Below are 17782 nucleotides of genomic sequence, written 5' to 3'. Positions count from 1 at the left end.
GAGATGACGAAGGGCTTGCGTGAGTGCGCACGTGTGTATACGGGTGACCTCTGGCACACAATCCAAAGGAGAAGGGGGAGGGTTCTATTATCGCCTTCAATGGCGTGTTGCAAGACACGTGATGAAGGCCCGAGTGTGGAGGGAGGGGGAGGGGGGAGACTAGTTGCAAATCACGGACGACGGACGGAGAAAGGAGAAGTGGATGGGCCTCACTTGCGGACTACTACTTTTCGTCTTGTCTTTCCTTTGATGATCGCAGCGCGTGGAGACACACGTGTAGACCAAAGCTCAGAGAAAGAAAGATGGTATGTGTATGTGTGTGTATGCGCAAACAACGGCACACATCTGCGACGTCGGCCTTCCTGTTTTTTCCTTTTTTTCGGCTCACCTTATTCGTCTTTCGTGCTTGCACTGAAGCTGCTGCTTGACGAGAGCCAGTCACCACACGTGGTGCGCGGGTGGGGTACACGATCGGGGTAGAGAAGTGGAAGAGGGCAAAGAGACGAAAGTGTGCACATGGCCAAGAGGAGCGTTCACGGTCATCAGTGGTAGTGTGTGTGTGTGTGTGGGGGGGGGTAGAGGACTTGCAAGTCGCAGCGGAGGAAACCGATGGATTCCTCATCACGAGAGAGCGCAGGCAACACATGATGGATAGCATGTGTACGTCTAACCCCACGCTTGGCTGTGCTGTGGGGACGCTGACCTGGCACTTCCGCTTCGAGTCACCAAAATCGCTTGCTTTCGACGCCGCATTGTTGCCTACTGGCACACCCACACGTTGACAAGGACTCTCTCCTACTGTGCGACGTCTGTGTCGCATCACAGTGTTTCCTGCTCATGCCTGTGTTGTGCACTCTGTTAAGACCTCACGAGTGTCTTATCGGTTCCACACCGCACACACCCGGATACCCTCTACCCAAAGAGGGAGACGTGCATTATACGCACGGCGGCTGATGCGCGCTCGTGGGAGGCTGTGTCATGGGCTACGCACACGCGTGCACTGGGGAGGGACCAAAGCAAACCAAATAGAAAAGAAAAAAGCGACCGGCAGGGTTAGCGATGGGGCATATCAAGAGAAGGCGAGAAGCCCCCCATCCCCCCTGTTGAGCCACGAGGCGAGAGGGTGAGGGTAAGGGGGGGGCCGGTGGACGTGCGCGAATTGGGAGGGGGAGAGCGAAAAAAAGGTGCCTGGGGTGCTCGGAGGCCTGTGACCGTGTCAGTGAATAGGAGAAGGGACGACGGAGAAGAAGACCGCCTGTGCAGGAGTACCAGACAAGAATCGGAGCACCGCCGCAGCGCGCAGTGAAAGAACAGAGGCAGGGGAGGAGAAAGTCCACGGAGCGAGTCGCGTAGCCTCCCTCCCCGCCCCTCTCGTCCCGTCCCAGGCCCCTCTCGCTTCATTATCACCCTCCCTAGCCTTACCCCTATACCTGCTCTCGTAGCACACACTCGGCCAACACAAAAAAGCAGACGGTGCACAACGGTGCTCATCCTATGACTGCTGCGTTGCGGCAAACGACGTAGAAGACGCGGCCAACGCTGGTTCCCCAACCACCTGGTAGTCGCCCTCCGTTCCGCCAATGCGGACAAAGCTCTCGCCCTTGGCCTTCAAGATGTCCTCGATGTTCGTAGCCTTGTCCTCCATCCACCCAAGGTTGTCGGCCAGCAGGTGCTTCGCGCGGCAGTTGGGACACTCCACAATGACAATGCCCTTTGTGTAGGCGTGCTTGCTGAAGCGCTTCACCATGCGGTAGTCGCACGGACCGCAGGTGAAAGCGGCCACCATGTCACCATCCGCCGGGCCGATGCCGGCGCCGCCCATGACGGAGCTTTTCTCCTCCTCTGGTGTCTGCAAGGCAGCGATGATGCGCTGTTGGTCTTCGGGGGAGAGTTGCCGGAGATGCTCCGCCACGGCCGTGGTAGAGGCAGTGACATTATCGTGTGCAGTGAGTCCAGTGGGCGCTGCGGCTGATGTGCCCGTCAATGGCGTCTTTGCCTCTGAATGGCCGCGGGTGGGAGTGTCACTGGACGACGACCCAGTGGCGCACCAGCGGCGAGAGGAAGCGACCAACGACGCCGCGGAGAAGGATGCGCATGACGACTGTGCTCGCAGCGCTGGCTGCAATCTCGGAGCCAGCACACCGGCCACACGGGTGCCGATGTGCGAGCCACGGTGCACCGCCGGACACATCGGCACGGAGAGAAGTGCGGGGAGATGAGGCATGACTCGAGCTTATATGTTGGCGTGTTTAGGGCAGAGAGGGAAGGAGAGAGTGGGGTTACGTGAGGAAGATGCGGGGAGATGCACACGCGCCACTTCGATATCTTTCTAGTTGAACGCGCGCGGAAAAGGGGAGGGGGACAGGGGGTCCCCAGTGAGCAGACATAGCTGGACTACCTCGTCGCTTGCCTCAAGCTCTCTCCCCGCCAGGACTCACCACACCTCTGTGCAGAGATAGAAATAGGAACGCCTGTGCCCTGTGCAGGTCCCCATACGTCCATAAAAAGCGGCGCCGCGTCTCGCTCCGCCGCCCCACGCCTGCCATCGCATCAGTAATGTTCGGTGTGGCTTCCTCCGCTTGACTGTTCTCACGCGCGACTACCGGCGTCCTGCACACGCTCACCCACGGACTCCACTTGCCGTATCATCCCATCCCGCCGCCACCGTCGCCTCCATCCCCGCATCTTGCGCTGCGCTTTCCGCAGCCGCGACAAGCCTACATCATCTAGTCGGCGCGCGTGTCAGCGGCGCGACGCGGCCCATCCCATTCGCAGTGGCGCAACACAAGACCGTCGCCGCCGCGGTCGACGTCAGCGCTGCGCTTGCCTTTTGGACTGGCGAAGAAGGACTGTGTCGTGATGGAGCGCAGCGAGGTCACCATGGCAAGCAGCATCGCACCGCTCACGATGGACGCGATCAGCCCGCAGAAACCCACCAGACCCATCATGGTGCTGAAGCGCGGCAGATCGGCGGGGTTCGTCTCCACCGTTATTGCCGCAGCTCCGGTCGGCACAGCTGAGAGCGGGCGATCGTAGGGGTACACAGTAAAGATGGAGTGCGTGGCGGTGCCGTCGCTGACTCCGGTGGCAGACCGAGGCGGCGTCGCCCTACCCACCCCCACCACCGTCGAGCCGTTCCCAACCATTGCAGTCGGCGGCGAGGACGGGGCTGGCGGGCTGGAGAAGACCATGTGCATGAACATGAAGATGCCCACGATAGAGAGTAGCAATCGAGGCGCGACAAGCAGCCAATCGTACGTCACGTACGCCAGCGCACGCAGCGTCAGGTCAGGGGCGTGGTACTCCGTGGAGGCGGCGAAGCGAGAGGGACGACCAGGCACTACCCACGGATCGCGGTGGCCAACCGACGGCGAGAAGGTGATGCTGTTGGTGACTATAGGTGAGACCATGCGGAAGACAAACTCTCCGTCAGGGGCAGTGGCACGACCGGCCGTACACGCTATCACTCTGTGCGCCGACGCCGGCGCCGGACCCTCCGCTGCTGCCGAGGTCGGTGAGCCACCGCCAGAATGAAGCCGCCTCTGAACTCCGCCACCGGTCAACACCTGCCTCCGAGTGCGCACCGTCGCTGCTCGAGGACATGAGAAGCTCTCTTTGAGGCTGAAGTTCGCCGTGCACGGCGCCTCCGTAAAGCTGTTGTGGCCAGAGACGTTCGACGTGACGGACACGCCGCTCCACCCGCGTGCAGTGGATGAGAACCACATCGACTGGCGCCGCGTGCGATCTTCTCGTTCGCGAGAGGCGTGCGACAAACCCGCGTGGCTGGTGGGGCTGTCAGTGAGGCCGAAGGACCGGTGCTGCGGAGACGCTGCTGGCGCAGCACCACCGGCGCGCGCGGCTGCCTGCAGAGGTCGTCGGCTCCGATGGATCTTGTACAAACTCCACGCACAGAGAAGATCCAGCACAGGCACCATACCAGGGCAGAGCAACAGCACTGCCGAGGCGCCGCACTGCCACGCACTCGACCAGGCTGGCGCCAGGTGCTGCACAAAGGCCGCCAGCACTGGAGCCGGCTTGGGTGTCGGCTGTTGTGCCGCAGATGAAGTGGTTCGAACAGTGTAGGCCTCCCACGCAAAGAGAATGATGGTCATTACCACCTGCACCGCGTAAGTGCACAGCAGCACGACCCCGCATTCCTGGAGAGAATCGTACCACGCACACCATACAACCCAGCTGCAGAGCGCGACGACGCAGCTGGCTGCCGTGGCGATGAGCAGACACTGACGACGCGAGCGCCAGCCCCATCCCTCCCAGTCGGCGCGGTGCTGCGCGAGTATCGTCAGGTATGGAATCGCCGCTGCGTTCCACGCCAGCCGCTCTAGGTCCATGATGAGCCCCACAGGCATTCGAACGCGCTGGTCGCGGACGAGCAGCTTGAAGGCCTCCACCTGATGCAGCTGCACCGCCATCTCAACTGGGGTTGCAATGAGGTGCTTCAGGGCATCCTCGGAGAGAGACTGCCGCTGCACCAGGCAGTAGGAGTCGCGCAGCACCGAGGTCGCCTTCGGCAAGCGGTTAGGACAAAGATGTGGGTGCTGCAGGAGCCATGCAACAACTTCAACGTTGCCAGCCATCACGGCCATCTGCAGCGGTGTCGTGTAGAAGCCGGCGTTCACTTCGATCGCGGGGTGGTCAAGCAGGTACAGCAGCACGGCCTTCCAGTGCTGCGCTGTCTGCAAGCGATGAGTAGCGGTGTCCTGTCGGAAGGCGGCGTTGCGCTTCTCGTCTCTGCCCTCTCCATACGCTGCCACCGTAACGCCTTCGTGTCCATCGGCCATGGCCCAGTCGGCCGACGCATTGCCGAAGAGCACCTTACCGCCTTCCCATAGCGGCCCCATGGCCTTCGAGGACACCGATGTGTATGGGGCACCACCATAGGGTGCTGCTGCTGCTGCGGAAGATGCCGCTCCGCTGCCATCAGCGTCACCAGATGGGAGGCTGAGAAATCCATGCTTCGCCGGCGCCCTCGCACCGCCGCTGACTCCACCTGCAAAGAACGGGGAGATGGTGACCACCCCTTGCTTCGCCCTGGAGGGGAGAGGCGAGGACGGCGTTGTGATGGCGGACTGGGGCTTCCGGCCGTGTAGCGCCACCGAAGCGGTGGTCAGCGATGGCTGCTGCGCTGCCGCCTCGACGGAGCTACACATGAGAAACTGGCGTAGCGCGTACAAGAGCGCCGACGTGCCCTCGCTGTTGACAAAGCGGTTCACGTTGACCCCTGCAGCAGCGCCAAGGATGTACATGGCCTCGGTGTTCCCCACGACAACGGCCGCATAGAAGGCGCTGCCATAGTTGGGCCTAATGCGGTGATGAGAGACCAAGAAGGGCAGCACTTGCTCATTTTGATGGCACTGAACGGCGACCCTGAGGGGAAAGCCCAGGTTGGGCTCCAGCTCCTCAACGGAGAGAAGATGCGTCAGCACATCCATGTCACCCACGCCGGCAGCAACGGCCACCGGCGCGCACATGGACCAGTTCCACCGCTTGAACGTCAGCAAGAGCCGCACCAGCTCGACGCGGAGCCACGGCAGGGGGTGCTGCACAGCCACGTCTACGACACTGGCACCGACGTGGAGCTTGTCCGCACTGAACTGAGTGAGAAGCTTTTGGACCGGCTCGAGCACGCGATGGCAGGCGGCGCGAATGTAGGCAGTTGTAGAGGTACTGGCGAGCGAATCGTCCTTGTCGCACCAGCTGCCGGTGGAGTGGCTGCGAGGCTGCAGCGACGCTGCCGTGGGTGCGTTTGGTGAACGAGGGAGAGGCAGCGCAGGTGAATTCTCTAGATTCAACGCCACAGACGTGGCAAGCGGCGAGGTTACGGAGGGTGTTAAGGAGGGAGAGGGCGTGTGCAGGTGCATGGCGGCGTCGGCCGCCGCGATGAAGGCGCTGCGCCGCACCATCACCTCGAGCCTCGTCGCCGGTGCTGGTGATGAGGTGGCAGAAACTCTGCTACACGGGACAGCAACGCCCTCCACCTCCTCAGGAGCGCCAGCATGCGGTGCCTCCGCCGCGGAGACAGGTTTGCCGCCAGCAGGCACTGGAGATGCTGGCGCAGCTGCCGCGGCAGGCCCGCTCACCTTCAGCAGCGCTTCCAGTGAGGGATACTGGTAGAGGCTAATAACTGCACGCCAGAGGGCCACCTCGCACGGCTGCTGTGGCAGCGGCGTTGTGTAGCCGCCGTCGGAGACAAAGGGGTCACACGGCCACGACATGGCAGTGATAGAGAGAGAGCAGGAGTTGGAGGAGGATAGGTTGCGATATTAAATACTGAGATAGGAGCACCCACAGATGTTAGATACAGAGAGCCAACGAAAGAAACCGTGGCACCACGCGGGTAGCACGGGAGAGTGGGGCGGGGGGAGGAGGGGGTGACGCCCGACGTAGACACACACACACACACAGAGAGGCAGACGAAAAGAGAAAATAGAAAGAAATAAAAATGGAAGTGGTCGTACCACGGCTCGAGTAACAGCGGCCGCCGTATCAGCAGCAGCAGCAGAGCCACACGTGACCACTGTGGTGTGGGCAAGTTGTGAAGATACGTGAAATCGCCGACAAGAAGCAGCAGCAGCAAAAAAGGCTCAGCCCCAAGACCCAGACGACAGGGGTTGACGAAAACGGAAACCCACAGCCAGGAAAAGGCAGCAGCAGAAAAGTTCCTGCGCCGATATGTGTGACCCGCCCACAACAGTAGAAAAGAAAAAGGAGGAGGAGGAGGAAAAGAGAGCGTCTGTCTCTCTCTCTGTCTGTGTGTGTGTGACGGCGAGGAGGTCCCTCACACAAACAGCAATCAAAAGTGATACCAGTAAAGGCTATGTGGGGTGGGGGGTGGGGGACAAGCTACACATGCACCTACAAGATGAAGAAAGGCACACATCACCCGAGATGGACCGAGGGGGAGGAGGGAAGGGGGGGCCAGGGGGAGATGCGATCGGATGCACGTCTTATGTGTGGGTGCGCAAACACATGCACACAGACACACGCAGACAGGCATGCACGGTTGAGGAGAATGGAGCGGAGGATTGAGGATAAGAGAAGGAAGATACGACGACGCACAACTCCGCTTTGGATGACTGGCCGTGGCACGTGCTGCTCCTCGACAGTATCAAGGCACAGGAGCATTAAGGTGCTGCCACACTGCAACCCTTCAACCGTGATGAGCGCCGGTGTTCTTTCAAACTCCGTCCTCCCTCCTTGCCGCCGTTCCAGGGCTCACTAGCGGTGTTATCAGCCAAGGAAAAATAAGGGGGGATGCGTTATCGCATACCCTGTGCTACAAGAACGAAACACACGAAATAAATAGCGGCGATGCGGGTTGCCGGACGGAGGGAGTGGCGGTGACAAGTGCGCGGGTGGGTGAGCATCCACGAGTGAGCCCGCTGGCGCAGGGTGCAGCTAGCGCACATACAGACCCACGCGCACGCGCGAGAAAGGAAAGCGTGAGAGAGAGCGAGAAAAGGGGGAGAGGACAGGTATGAAAAGTGGTCAGAGGGACGGGAGGAAGGGGAAGGGGAGGGATGCGGCATAGAGCGAGTCGGTGGCGGATCCCCAAAAGCCGACAATCGCCGACGTGGACGCGCGCATCCATGGACGATCGCCCTTGCCTACGATCACGGGGATGTGGGTGCATTCGACTGAGTTCCGGGCGGGAAAAAACGAGGGAAAACGGCTCTGGCACCATGCCAGCACCGTCACAGAGAAAGAGAGCCACTCGGACACCGTAACGTGTCCTTCTCGTTCTGCTTGCTTGCTTGCTTGCTTTTTTGGGGGGGGAGGGGAGGGAGGGGGGTCCTTCGCTAGGTTTGTTTGGAGAGAAGGCGAGAGAAAGAGTGTGTTTATGTGTGTGAGTGCGTGTGTATCGAGTCCGTCGCTCCGCTTTCTTCTCTCCTCTCTTTTATTCGTTGAACATCGAACAATATCCGCTACGCGCACAGCCCTTCATAATTTTCCTCCGCGCGCCAACGTGTATATGCATATATGTGTGTTCGTGTGTTGACGTGAGCGTGTTTTGCATGCATGCCAGCATGCACGGATGCAGACACACGCACACGTCAGCACACCCGGGCTTTTCGCGTAAAACAAACAACGGTGAAAGACGAGCAGAGACACACACACACACACACGGCGCCGGCTCTCGACACGTGGGCAACACGCCTCCTCTGGCACCACCAGCATCATCAATACAATGAGCAGCGGCGATAGTAGAGTACAACGTGGAAGATGCTAAAAAAAAACAAAGGACATCACAGAAAGCTGAAGAGGATGAGATACAGGTAAAATGCAGGTGGAAGCGTTGGCGCACTAATGAGAGAGACGAGAGACTCCCAGGATGGAGGGGGGAGAGGAGGGGCGGAGGGGCGGGTACTTTTACACTCCGCATGGGGAGCAACCCGTCGGCAACGAGGGCGACACACACGGGCACACGCACGGAGGAGAAACGCTACCGAACAAAAAAATGTTTTCACACAAATGACCTGACCGATCGTGGACGCACACACACACACACACACACGCTACACGGAGCAACGCGCGCGGACACCACTCACAGACAGACGGGCAGGGACAGAGGGGAGAAGAACCCCACACGGACGCCTTGGGCAGCAAAGGGTAGTGGAGGGGGGGGGGACACAGGAGAAAGGAAAGCAAAGGGACACACAACATAGAGAAAAGCTTCCCGAACTTGGAAAAATCACGAACACGCACAGCCTCTTACAAGCACAAAATTACGGCAGGGCTGCATCTGCACGGTAGCAGAGGGAGAGAGGAGAGGGGAGTGGCGGGGCGGGGAGGGTTCACGAAGAGTCGAAAGAAGGAAAGCGCGAAAGCACGTAGGAGAAAAATAGGAGGAATGCAGCCCTGCGTTGCCATCTCAGTCGTCATTGACATCGCCGTCGTGGCGACGTGCGGGTTAGGAGCGACTAGAACAGCACTATGGAGTTGGCACACACATGCACGAGATACCCAGGGCCACGTAACTAGAGCCGTAGAGGTAGAGAAAGGCGTCGCGGCCAAGTGCCTTGAGAGCCTCCTGACGCCGAAAGGACATCAACGCCAAGAAGGAAAGCAAGAACCGAAGTCGACAGCATTGATCGCAAAGGCACGCGCGCGCATGGGAGAACAAGGAAAAGGATGAAGAGATCGAGAGAGTGGGGAGGGGGGCACGATATTGCTGACACACTCACATACACACAAAGCAGGAGCAGCAGCAGGAGCAGCAGCAGCAGCAGCAGGCATCCTATGCGAGCGCACACAGCGTCACGCACGGGGAGAAGGAGAGACGCGCAGAAGCACACAAGACGCGCATATACCTCGTGAGCATACTGCTGCTACCCCCCTCTCCCCAAGAAACGCTTTCTTTCCTGTAACGCCTACAAGGCATCACCGACAGACATGACACCTTCTCTCTCACACTCGCGGCACCTCACGCACAGCCGCCTTGCACACCAGCCCCCTCCACACACACACAGAAGAGGAGAGGAGAGCCGCACGGAGAAAAGGAAAGCCGTGCCGTACGCGCAAAGGGGGGAAAAAGGAATCGAACAACACCGCCAGCACTGACGACCATCAAGACAAAATCGCACCGAGACAGACAAGCAAAGAACAGCAACGACAACAACGACCGTCGGAGAAGTGGGAAGAGTGGGCAGGCGAGAGGGAGAGGGTGAGGGTGGAGAACACCAACAAGCATGAACACACACACAGCGTAGCGGGTATACGTGGGGAAAAGAAAGAGCGGGAGGGGGGCGGGGTAAGGCAGCACACACACACACACATACGCGCACATACACGCAGAGCGAAAGATAAGATATCCGCTGTCGCACACACCCACACGCCCAAACGTTTACTCGTCACCCTCTCCATCTCTCTGTCGCGCTCCACAGTGCGCACACGCCCCTCGCATGAATGCGAGCGTGATCATAATGATGAGTGTGTGTCTGCACGGCCACGAGAAGTCTCGTGTATCATGCATGCAGATGCGCGCACGGGGTGGAGTGCCACACATCCACAGTCAAAACGACGACCAAAGAAAAGGGGTCATCAACGGCCGAGCAAATACTTGAAAAACGGAAGAGAATCACGGCGGACGCAGCCAGAGCAGCTACCAGTGGCGCTCCTAACCTTCCGTAACCCTCGCTCACAGTGGCGCCGGGGCACCCGTGCCGTTCGGTGGAGTCGAGGTGTCCGGTACCTGCTTCTGGCCCTCCGGCGGTTGCACGTGCACGTTCGGGGCCTGCCCGCTGTAGTTGTAGTATGCCGGGTGCGCCACCGGGTACTCCGGCGGGGCGCCGTAGCTGTACCCCTGGCCGGGGGGCACGTTGCCTGGGTAGTAGGCCGGACTCGGTGGCAGAGCAGCGTTGCCGGGGTAGTACGGCTGCTGCGGGTACACCGGCTGTTGCGGCTGCTCGGACTCTCTGCGCCGCCTCTTCTCACCAGCCGAGCGCGCTGCACCAGAGGCGCACAAGGCAATACAGCAGGCACAGAGCCCGGCGCAGAGAGCGCCGAGAAGGAAGTCGCCGCTGTCTAAGCCGTACTCGCTCTCGCGCATGTACACCAGCAGCAACATCTGCTCAGCCGCGTCCGCGCTGGCGTCGTCGGCGCACCGCAGCACGGGGCCGGAGGCGAGCACGTCGCGAAGGGTTGCGGTGTCCTGGAGAGGAAGGAAAGCCTCAACAGCCTCCGCACCCTCCGAGGAGACCGGTGGCATGAGAATGACAAAGAAATGAGCATGGGCCAGTGAGTTGGTGTTCTGCTGCTCCTCGTCATCCGCAGTGGTGTGACGGTGACTTGACGACAAGGCCACGGCTTCCTGCTCTTGCAAGAAAGCCCGAATAGCATGGATGGGCGTGTCGGGTGACATGCAGAGCTGCATGCCAGGGAGCTTGCGCAGTTCCTCTGTCGCCGCCGCACTGCCGGCCGCGGCCGCCGAGAGCGCCCTATCGAACACTTTCTGTGTCTTGTAGGTGGCCTCTACGCACAGGACAGACACAAGGGCTTCACCGTCGCCCTCCATCGGTGCGCTCGCCGCCACAGACGCCATGTCGCCTCGGTCGGTCATCGCGGTGCACGCAAGTGATGGAACGACGAGCAGAAGAAACACACACACGCACAGAGCAATGAAAGCAACGGTGCAGACGGTGCAGAGGGAGGTTGGCGAGGGGAGGCCGCTTGAGTGCAATACAACAAGGTAGTTGGAGGCGAGTCTGTGTAACGGTTATGGGAGAGAGAGTAGGCAGGTGGAGGCGAGAGAGAAAGTAAGAGAAAGGGAGAGCGATGAGTCGAGTTCGTGCATATGTTGTGTGTGCAGGGCGCATGTGCACGGTTCACAAAGAGGAGACGAGGAGCACAGTGGCAGGAAACCGGAGAAATGGTGTGACGTATGAGGGAAGATAAGGAGGGGCGAGAGGTAGAGGTCAGAAGACACACACACAAACACACACACACACACACACACACACACACAAGGCTCACACAAGCGCGCAAGCCATGAAACAAAGTCAACAGAAAACTTGAAGACACATTCAGTACGCATGTAAGAAAAAAAGAAGAGGGGAGAGGAGAGCACATATGGGAAGGCGGTGACTTTCACGGTGGCACTGCCCTTTCAAGCCATCCTACACACGAAGATAGACACACAGACACAGGCACACACACACACACACAAAGTCGCCTCACTCCGTCCCACCTCTCGCACCCAACTTGAAGAACGGCAAGAAAAAAAGGGGAAAACAGGAATAAAAAAAAACATCGGGTGCCCACAAGCCCCTCCCCACGCAAACGCACACACACAAGCAACACAGATATTCGAAAAAGAAGGGAAGAAAATAGGAGGAACCGCGACGCACCACTGCATTGGAAAAGTAAAGGGAGGGACCAAACCTGCGCCGCTGGGTGACGCCTTCACCCCAGCACACACTACAGAGAAGTAAACGAAGAATGCCATACAAAGGAAGAAGAAAAGGAGGAAGACAGGCACTGGGCGAGGCACACGGCCATGTGCGAGGGGGTGGGAGAGGGATAACGAGAGGGAGAGGACTGTAGACACACACACACACACACAGATTGAAGACACCCACCCACGTGAAAGTAGCACACATTGCTTTCTCTTCCTGCTCCACATGTTCAGCCCACGACGAGCACGCCAGCAACAAATACGCGCCTGAACAGCCACAGCTGTTCACTTTCCACTGCTGCACTGCGGCTATGTCGAGGAGTCGGGCCAACCAACACCGTTCAGTGTCGCACAGCCGAGTGCAGTGCCACTGCATACAGCGCAGGCTAGGCCCATGGATCACGCTCGACATCGCCAAAACGCAACTAACGCAGAAAAACAGTAGCTGGATGCGTATACTTGTTGAGTCATCGACACAGTTGACAGTGAGCTGGTGCGAACGTGATCATGGCCGCGCGCCTCTTCTGCACACCACCAGTCCCCGACTTGTCCGTCGGACACCGCGAGCCCCCAGTCCTATCTGAGGGCAGACTGTGGAGGCTGCTTGGCATCCCCCCATTCGGGGCACTGCGCCCCGTGGGATACCGCTGGTGGGGGTGGCCCGGCATCGTCATGAGGGAGCAGAAAGCGAAACGAAGAAAACAAACAACAAACAACAAAAAAAAACGAAAGGTAAAGCGCATGTGTGCAAGGAAGGGGGCAAGAAAGCGAGCGGATGGATGGATGTGACCGTGGATGTGTGTACGTAGGGGAGGGGGGAGGGGAGGGGAGGGAGGGAGAGCGAGAGAGGGAGGGGAGGGCAGGGCGCAGCTGAACAGACTTAAAAACACACACACGGAAAGAAGTTAGCGAGAGGGAGAGGAAAGTGGAACAAAGGGAGAGAGAGAACGGCTACACAAACAGAGAGGTACCGGTTGAGCCACACTTTCTTTGCCTTCCATGATGTTGGCATCACACTCCAGGACTAGATAGCATGGGCCATGAGGAAGTGCATCATTCGTCAACCACCCTTCTGATACCCCCCCCCTCTCTTCTCCCTACGCGTATCTCATGCTAGCTCGTCCAGATCCCTTCCCCACCGTGCTGGTGGGGCGGAGACAAAAATGAAAATAAAAATAAATAAAAACGAGCGAAGCCGAATTCAAGCAGGAGCCTCAGATGGAAGAGACGGGAAGGTTATACAGAGGTGGTGGTGGTGGTGATGGGGAGGGGGGGGGGACAGCGGCGCTGAACAGAGAAAGGGGTGTGTACAAACAAGGGGAAGGTGGTGTGCGTGTTTGTGCGTGGGATGGTCTCACATGCACACACACACACGCACTGCATGCAAAATGCATATAAGGAAAACAGAAATACCTAGGGGACAAGAGTGCAGCCAAGGGCAGCAGCAGGGGGCGGCGGGACTGCGGAAACAACGCACGTGCGACATGAAAGCACATTCCTTCTTTGCTTTCATCTGTCCTCTTCGTCTTGGTTTCCGCCACAAGCGTTCTCCCACCCACCCACCCACCCACAAGACCTGCTTGCTGACACGCCGCAGTAGAGAAGCAGACAAAGACATCCAAATGTGGCGCCTGGTTATGCTTTTAGGGGGAGCCGGTGAGGAAGCCTCGTCTCTCCTCGCTGCCGGCGCCTATAGCGGCCCTGGTGCAGGTGCGCTGGGAACGTACGTAGCAGATTGAATGGGAATACCACTCGGATGCTGGTTCTGCGGCTGGTACTGGTACGTTCCGCCGTAATAGTTCTGATACAGCGGCTGCGGCGGAGGCACGTTCGTATTGCTGTTGGCATACGCGTTCGGCGGCACGCCGTACCCGGGCGCCGCACTGTTGTAATAATTCGGCTGCGGCTGCTGCCCGTAGTAAGCGTTGGCGACGCCGTTGTTGTTGTACTGGGGCACACCGTTGCCGCCGTAGTAGTTCGGCTTCGTGTTGCCGTAGTGGGGTTGCTGATTGTCCTTTGCGGCGTTCATGCAGCAGATGCCAGCCGCAATGCAAGCGCAGATAGAAGCACAGCACCCGAGCAGAAGCAAGTCGTCGCCGTCGAAACCAAACCTTGTCTCATGGGTGTAGAGCAGCACAAGTGCACGCCTTGTGGTGGGAGGATCACCGGCGCCGACTGAGAGACTCGAAGCTGCTGCCTCCTCCACCTCCGCATCTTCTCGTCGCCGCGTAGCCCAGTAGGAGTCGGTGGCGCCGACGCCGTCATGATCTTTGACAAGCGGGTTGCAGTCAGTCTCGCTGGCCTCAATAAGGGGGAAAAAGAAGAGCTGATTGTTCATGCTCAGCGCGGACAGCTCCATCGACTCCGAAAGCGCCACCAGCGAGTTGGAGGAGACTTCAGCAGTGCCACAAGAAGGTGTGGCATCAGCCGCGGCACCATCAGCGATGGAAAGTAACGGATGGCGAAGGGCGAACAGATGAAGCATCGACGCACCGCTGTCTACAGTGCTCGCTGATGCAGACGACGCTGTCTGGGCCAGCAGGAGCTGCCTCAGCACACACACACTTGTGTTGGCAGGGGCGCGCAGGAGAACAACGCTACCTTTCCTCGATGCCTCTTGGAGGGTCTTGGCGCGCTGTGCTGGCGGCAGCTCCAGCGACTTGAATAGCTGGCGGATGTCTAGCGCCGACGCGTCGAGGCATAAAATGGGGACGACCGCCGCAGCGCCGCTCGCATTGCCGGCGGAACCGACTGTGCATGTGGGACTACCCACTCCTTCTGCGCCTGCGCCAGACGCTGGAGGAGGAAAGTTCAGGGTGTAAAGCATGCTCTGCACCTCCAAAGCGGGAGACTCTGCTCTACCAGCACGGCGGGACTCGGAATGGTTGGCGGAAGCGATGAAGCCTCCACCCGTTGAAGGGGTTTCCTGCGAGGAGGAGGCCGACTGACCCATCCTCTTGACCGTGAGTGGGTGACACTACTGGTTCTTGTAGCTTGCTCTGCCGATTTGGAGTACGTGGGTGCTCGATACGACGGAGTAGAAAAGCTAAACCGGTCCTGAGCGGCTGGATGATGAGGTGGAGGAGGAGGTGGGAGGGAAGGGGGGGAAGGATGCGGAGCTGCACACGAAGCAGATTGCACACCCAGGAGCACATATATGTGTGTTTGTGTGTTGAGGACGAGAGGAAGAACGAGAGAGAGAGTTGCGCACCGCGAGAACATGCGATGTCCGGCAGCAGTGCACAGGTGGAAGCTGCCGAGGAGGGGCGGAGAGAGAGAAAGCAAAGGAGCGGAAGAGATCCCGAACAGCGGAAGCGTGTGACAAAACAGGGCAAGGTGCTGCTGATACACTCTCTTCGGGCTTCATTATTGTCTTACTGATCACAGTCCCCCCCCCAGCCTCCCTTTCCCACTCCTGCTCCATCTTCCTCCGTTGCTGTCTGGCTCGAAAGGTCCTCACTTCTAAGCGTGGCACAGGCAACCCCGACCACGCATGGCTCGCTGGTCGCCTGCACGCCTGACGGGTGCGCATGTCTATCGACGCAATCCTTTTCTCTTGTCTGCAGAGATGTTTGTGTGCATGTGAGGGAGGAGAGAGAGGAGAGAGAGGAGAGAGGAGGGTGGGGGCCTTCGTGGGAGTCGACGCGCGCACACACACACACGCAAGGAGCGTTGAAGGGGCCTCTGAATGCCGATAAGGAGGGGAGGGTGTCTCTGTGGTGTGTGTGTGTGTGTGTGTGCGCGCAGCATCGTCGGCACGGTCGCGCAGAGATGTCGATGGGGATATGGGCTTACTGAAGCTACTCCTTCGGTACACGAAGCCGAAGCGGAAAACGCATAGAGAACAGCGAGAGAAGGAGGGGTAGGCATGTAGTGAGCTGTGCTCGTTCACGTGATCACGGCTCTGGAGTTCAATGCTGTTCCGGCCATTTCCGTTGCTCTGTGCTTACGTCCGGTGAGGTGGAATGCCCACCTCCTTCGCTTCGCGAATGTATGTACGACGGATAAAGAGACTTGCGTCACTTTACCTGTTTCGGCGGGCCCAATATGCTTGCGCCACCCCGTCCTCCAGCATCTGCCGCGCGTGCGCCGACAGAGGCGGGGTCAGCGAGAGACGAGACAGGCAACCGAGAACTGTTTGCGCGACTAACGGGGCATCAGCCACGGAAATCGCTCCAGCACCTGCGCGCGTCCCTGAGGCGTAAAAGGGGGTATACCGCTGCCGCTGCTGCCATCTTCAGACGACTGCATCAGTCGCGCTAAGCCCGCCTCATCGAGGTCTACGAGCATGTCAGCCGCTACCGTTGCACATAGCAGCCGCAAGGTCGGCATCCCAAGTCGCGAGGCCGCTCCCAGCACGCGGCACAAACGTGACCACATCCGTCGACGGTTGGCGAGTGAGAAACACTCGGTGCGCTGCTGAGAGAGCGCAACTTCATGTGTAACAGTCACCTGGCGCTGCTGCTGCTGCTGCTGTGTTCCCCCTTCCAGCAATGGTACCGCAGCGGCACCACCGAGAAGATCTACCCAGGCTCCGCACTCGACCAGACGGAGGGAGTCCACCTGCGACCGCTCTAACCCCAGCAGTTGGCACAAGACGTAGTAATGCTCCCACGTCGAGAGGGCGTAGAGGTCTTGAAAGTTCAGAGGCCGCTGCAGCGAGGACGGAGCGCGAGCAGAGGAAGACAGGAAAGCGGGAGACGGGTGTGCTGCGGCTGCAGCGATGCTGGCAGAGGTGGTGTAGTCGAACGCGTGGAAGTGCTCCAAGTACACTGCCACCACATCGAACACATCCTTGTCGAGAAACGGCAGTGGAACCGCCACGGGAGACGACGACCGAAGCGCGACAGCCGCAGCGGAGTTCGCGCCGACCTTGTCGCCCCCTCCATGCACCCCACCAGGGTCACCCTCAAAGGCATCTGCCAGCAACTCGCGCAGTGCTGGGCATCCTGCTTGCAGAATGTATGCTGGACACATGTAGCACACCGGCGCTGGCGAGGCCGTACCAGAGGAGCTGCCGGCGGGAGCGAAGGATGCTGGCACCCCCACTTTGAGAAGAACCTCCGTGGTGTACGAGCTATCGCTAGTGGTAGTGGCACCCGCAGTCGATGCAGTGGCTTGCTGTGAAGTTTGCATTGGGTCATCAGCGCCGCAGCGACGAATGTGGCGCAGCAGAAAAGACGGCTCGGCTAAGCAACCCATCGACGCCCGCATGAGATGGAGAGTTGAGAGAGGCCTGCAGGGGAGAGAGAGAAAGGTGGCGGGGGGGGGGGGGCAGCGCCGCTCACCCGTATGCGAAAAAAAAAGAAAATATGATCGAGGCGACGTTGCAAGGAGAGAGAAGGTGGATGCGTCTTCATAGTCCCAGAGGTGCGCCCTCGTCTTCCGCCCACTCGCTCGTCTATTGCCTTTGCCCCCTTCCATCAGCTCAGTCACGATGGACAGGAGGAAAAGGCAAAGAGAATAAAATGAGGGAGGAGGCGCACACAGGGTCAGCTGACTAGCAGCACGTGGGAAGAGGCCCAGATGGGAGAGGGGAGGAGGGAAGGGAGGGGAGGCTCTGCATGGAGAGAGCACTCGTAGCACTCTGTTGGTGGGTGGAGGGGCAACGGCAGCGCTGACAGTGGGAGCAGACAGAGAGCGAGAGGAGGACACACACACACACGTACACACACGCACAGAGGGTGGAAGACGTGAAAGCGTTTGAGGGAGGTCGAGAGAGGAGGCATCCAGGCGCAGCAGAGAGAGGGTGAGGATGATGGTGGCGCAAGCCCCCCCTCCCCGCACACGCAAACACAAATGGAGAGAGCGTCCGTAGTAGTGCCGCAACCGCCCCTCATCAACATCATCCATGCTGTCCTTCTCGCCCCC

General features: G+C 59.4%; 5 protein-coding genes across 5 annotated transcripts; all 5 read right to left on the bottom strand.

The window, feature by feature from the left end:
- Positions 1–1492: 1492 nt before the first annotated feature.
- LMXM_25_0800 (conserved hypothetical protein) lies at positions 1493–2224 on the bottom strand (the record flags this gene model as incomplete). Its single annotated transcript, XM_003876085.1, has 1 exon — positions 1493–2224. One exon carries the CDS (start codon positions 2222–2224, stop codon positions 1493–1495), a length of 732 nt encoding a protein of 243 aa, XP_003876134.1.
- A 502-nt stretch (positions 2225–2726) lies between these two features.
- LMXM_25_0790 (hypothetical protein, unknown function) lies at positions 2727–6233 on the bottom strand (the record flags this gene model as incomplete). Its single annotated transcript, XM_003876084.1, has 1 exon — positions 2727–6233. One exon carries the CDS (start codon positions 6231–6233, stop codon positions 2727–2729), a length of 3507 nt encoding a protein of 1168 aa, XP_003876133.1.
- A 3923-nt stretch (positions 6234–10156) lies between these two features.
- LMXM_25_0780 (hypothetical protein, unknown function) lies at positions 10157–11077 on the bottom strand (the record flags this gene model as incomplete). Its single annotated transcript, XM_003876083.1, has 1 exon — positions 10157–11077. One exon carries the CDS (start codon positions 11075–11077, stop codon positions 10157–10159), a length of 921 nt encoding a protein of 306 aa, XP_003876132.1.
- A 2524-nt stretch (positions 11078–13601) lies between these two features.
- Positions 13602–14864, bottom strand: LMXM_25_0770 (hypothetical protein, unknown function; the record flags this gene model as incomplete). Its single annotated transcript, XM_003876082.1, has 1 exon — positions 13602–14864. The coding sequence occupies one exon, from the start codon at positions 14862–14864 to the stop codon at positions 13602–13604; it is 1263 nt and encodes a 420-aa protein (XP_003876131.1).
- Positions 14865–16057: 1193 nt separating this feature from the next.
- LMXM_25_0760 (conserved hypothetical protein) lies at positions 16058–17113 on the bottom strand (the record flags this gene model as incomplete). Its single annotated transcript, XM_003876081.1, has 1 exon — positions 16058–17113. One exon carries the CDS (start codon positions 17111–17113, stop codon positions 16058–16060), a length of 1056 nt encoding a protein of 351 aa, XP_003876130.1.
- Positions 17114–17782: the final 669 nt, after the last annotated feature.

This window comes from Leishmania mexicana, chromosome 25 (assembly GCF_000234665.1).
Source record: "Leishmania mexicana MHOM/GT/2001/U1103 complete genome, chromosome 25".
Lineage (NCBI taxonomy): Eukaryota > Euglenozoa > Kinetoplastea > Trypanosomatida > Trypanosomatidae > Leishmania > Leishmania mexicana.
This window is presented reverse-complemented; position numbering and strand designations above follow the sequence as displayed.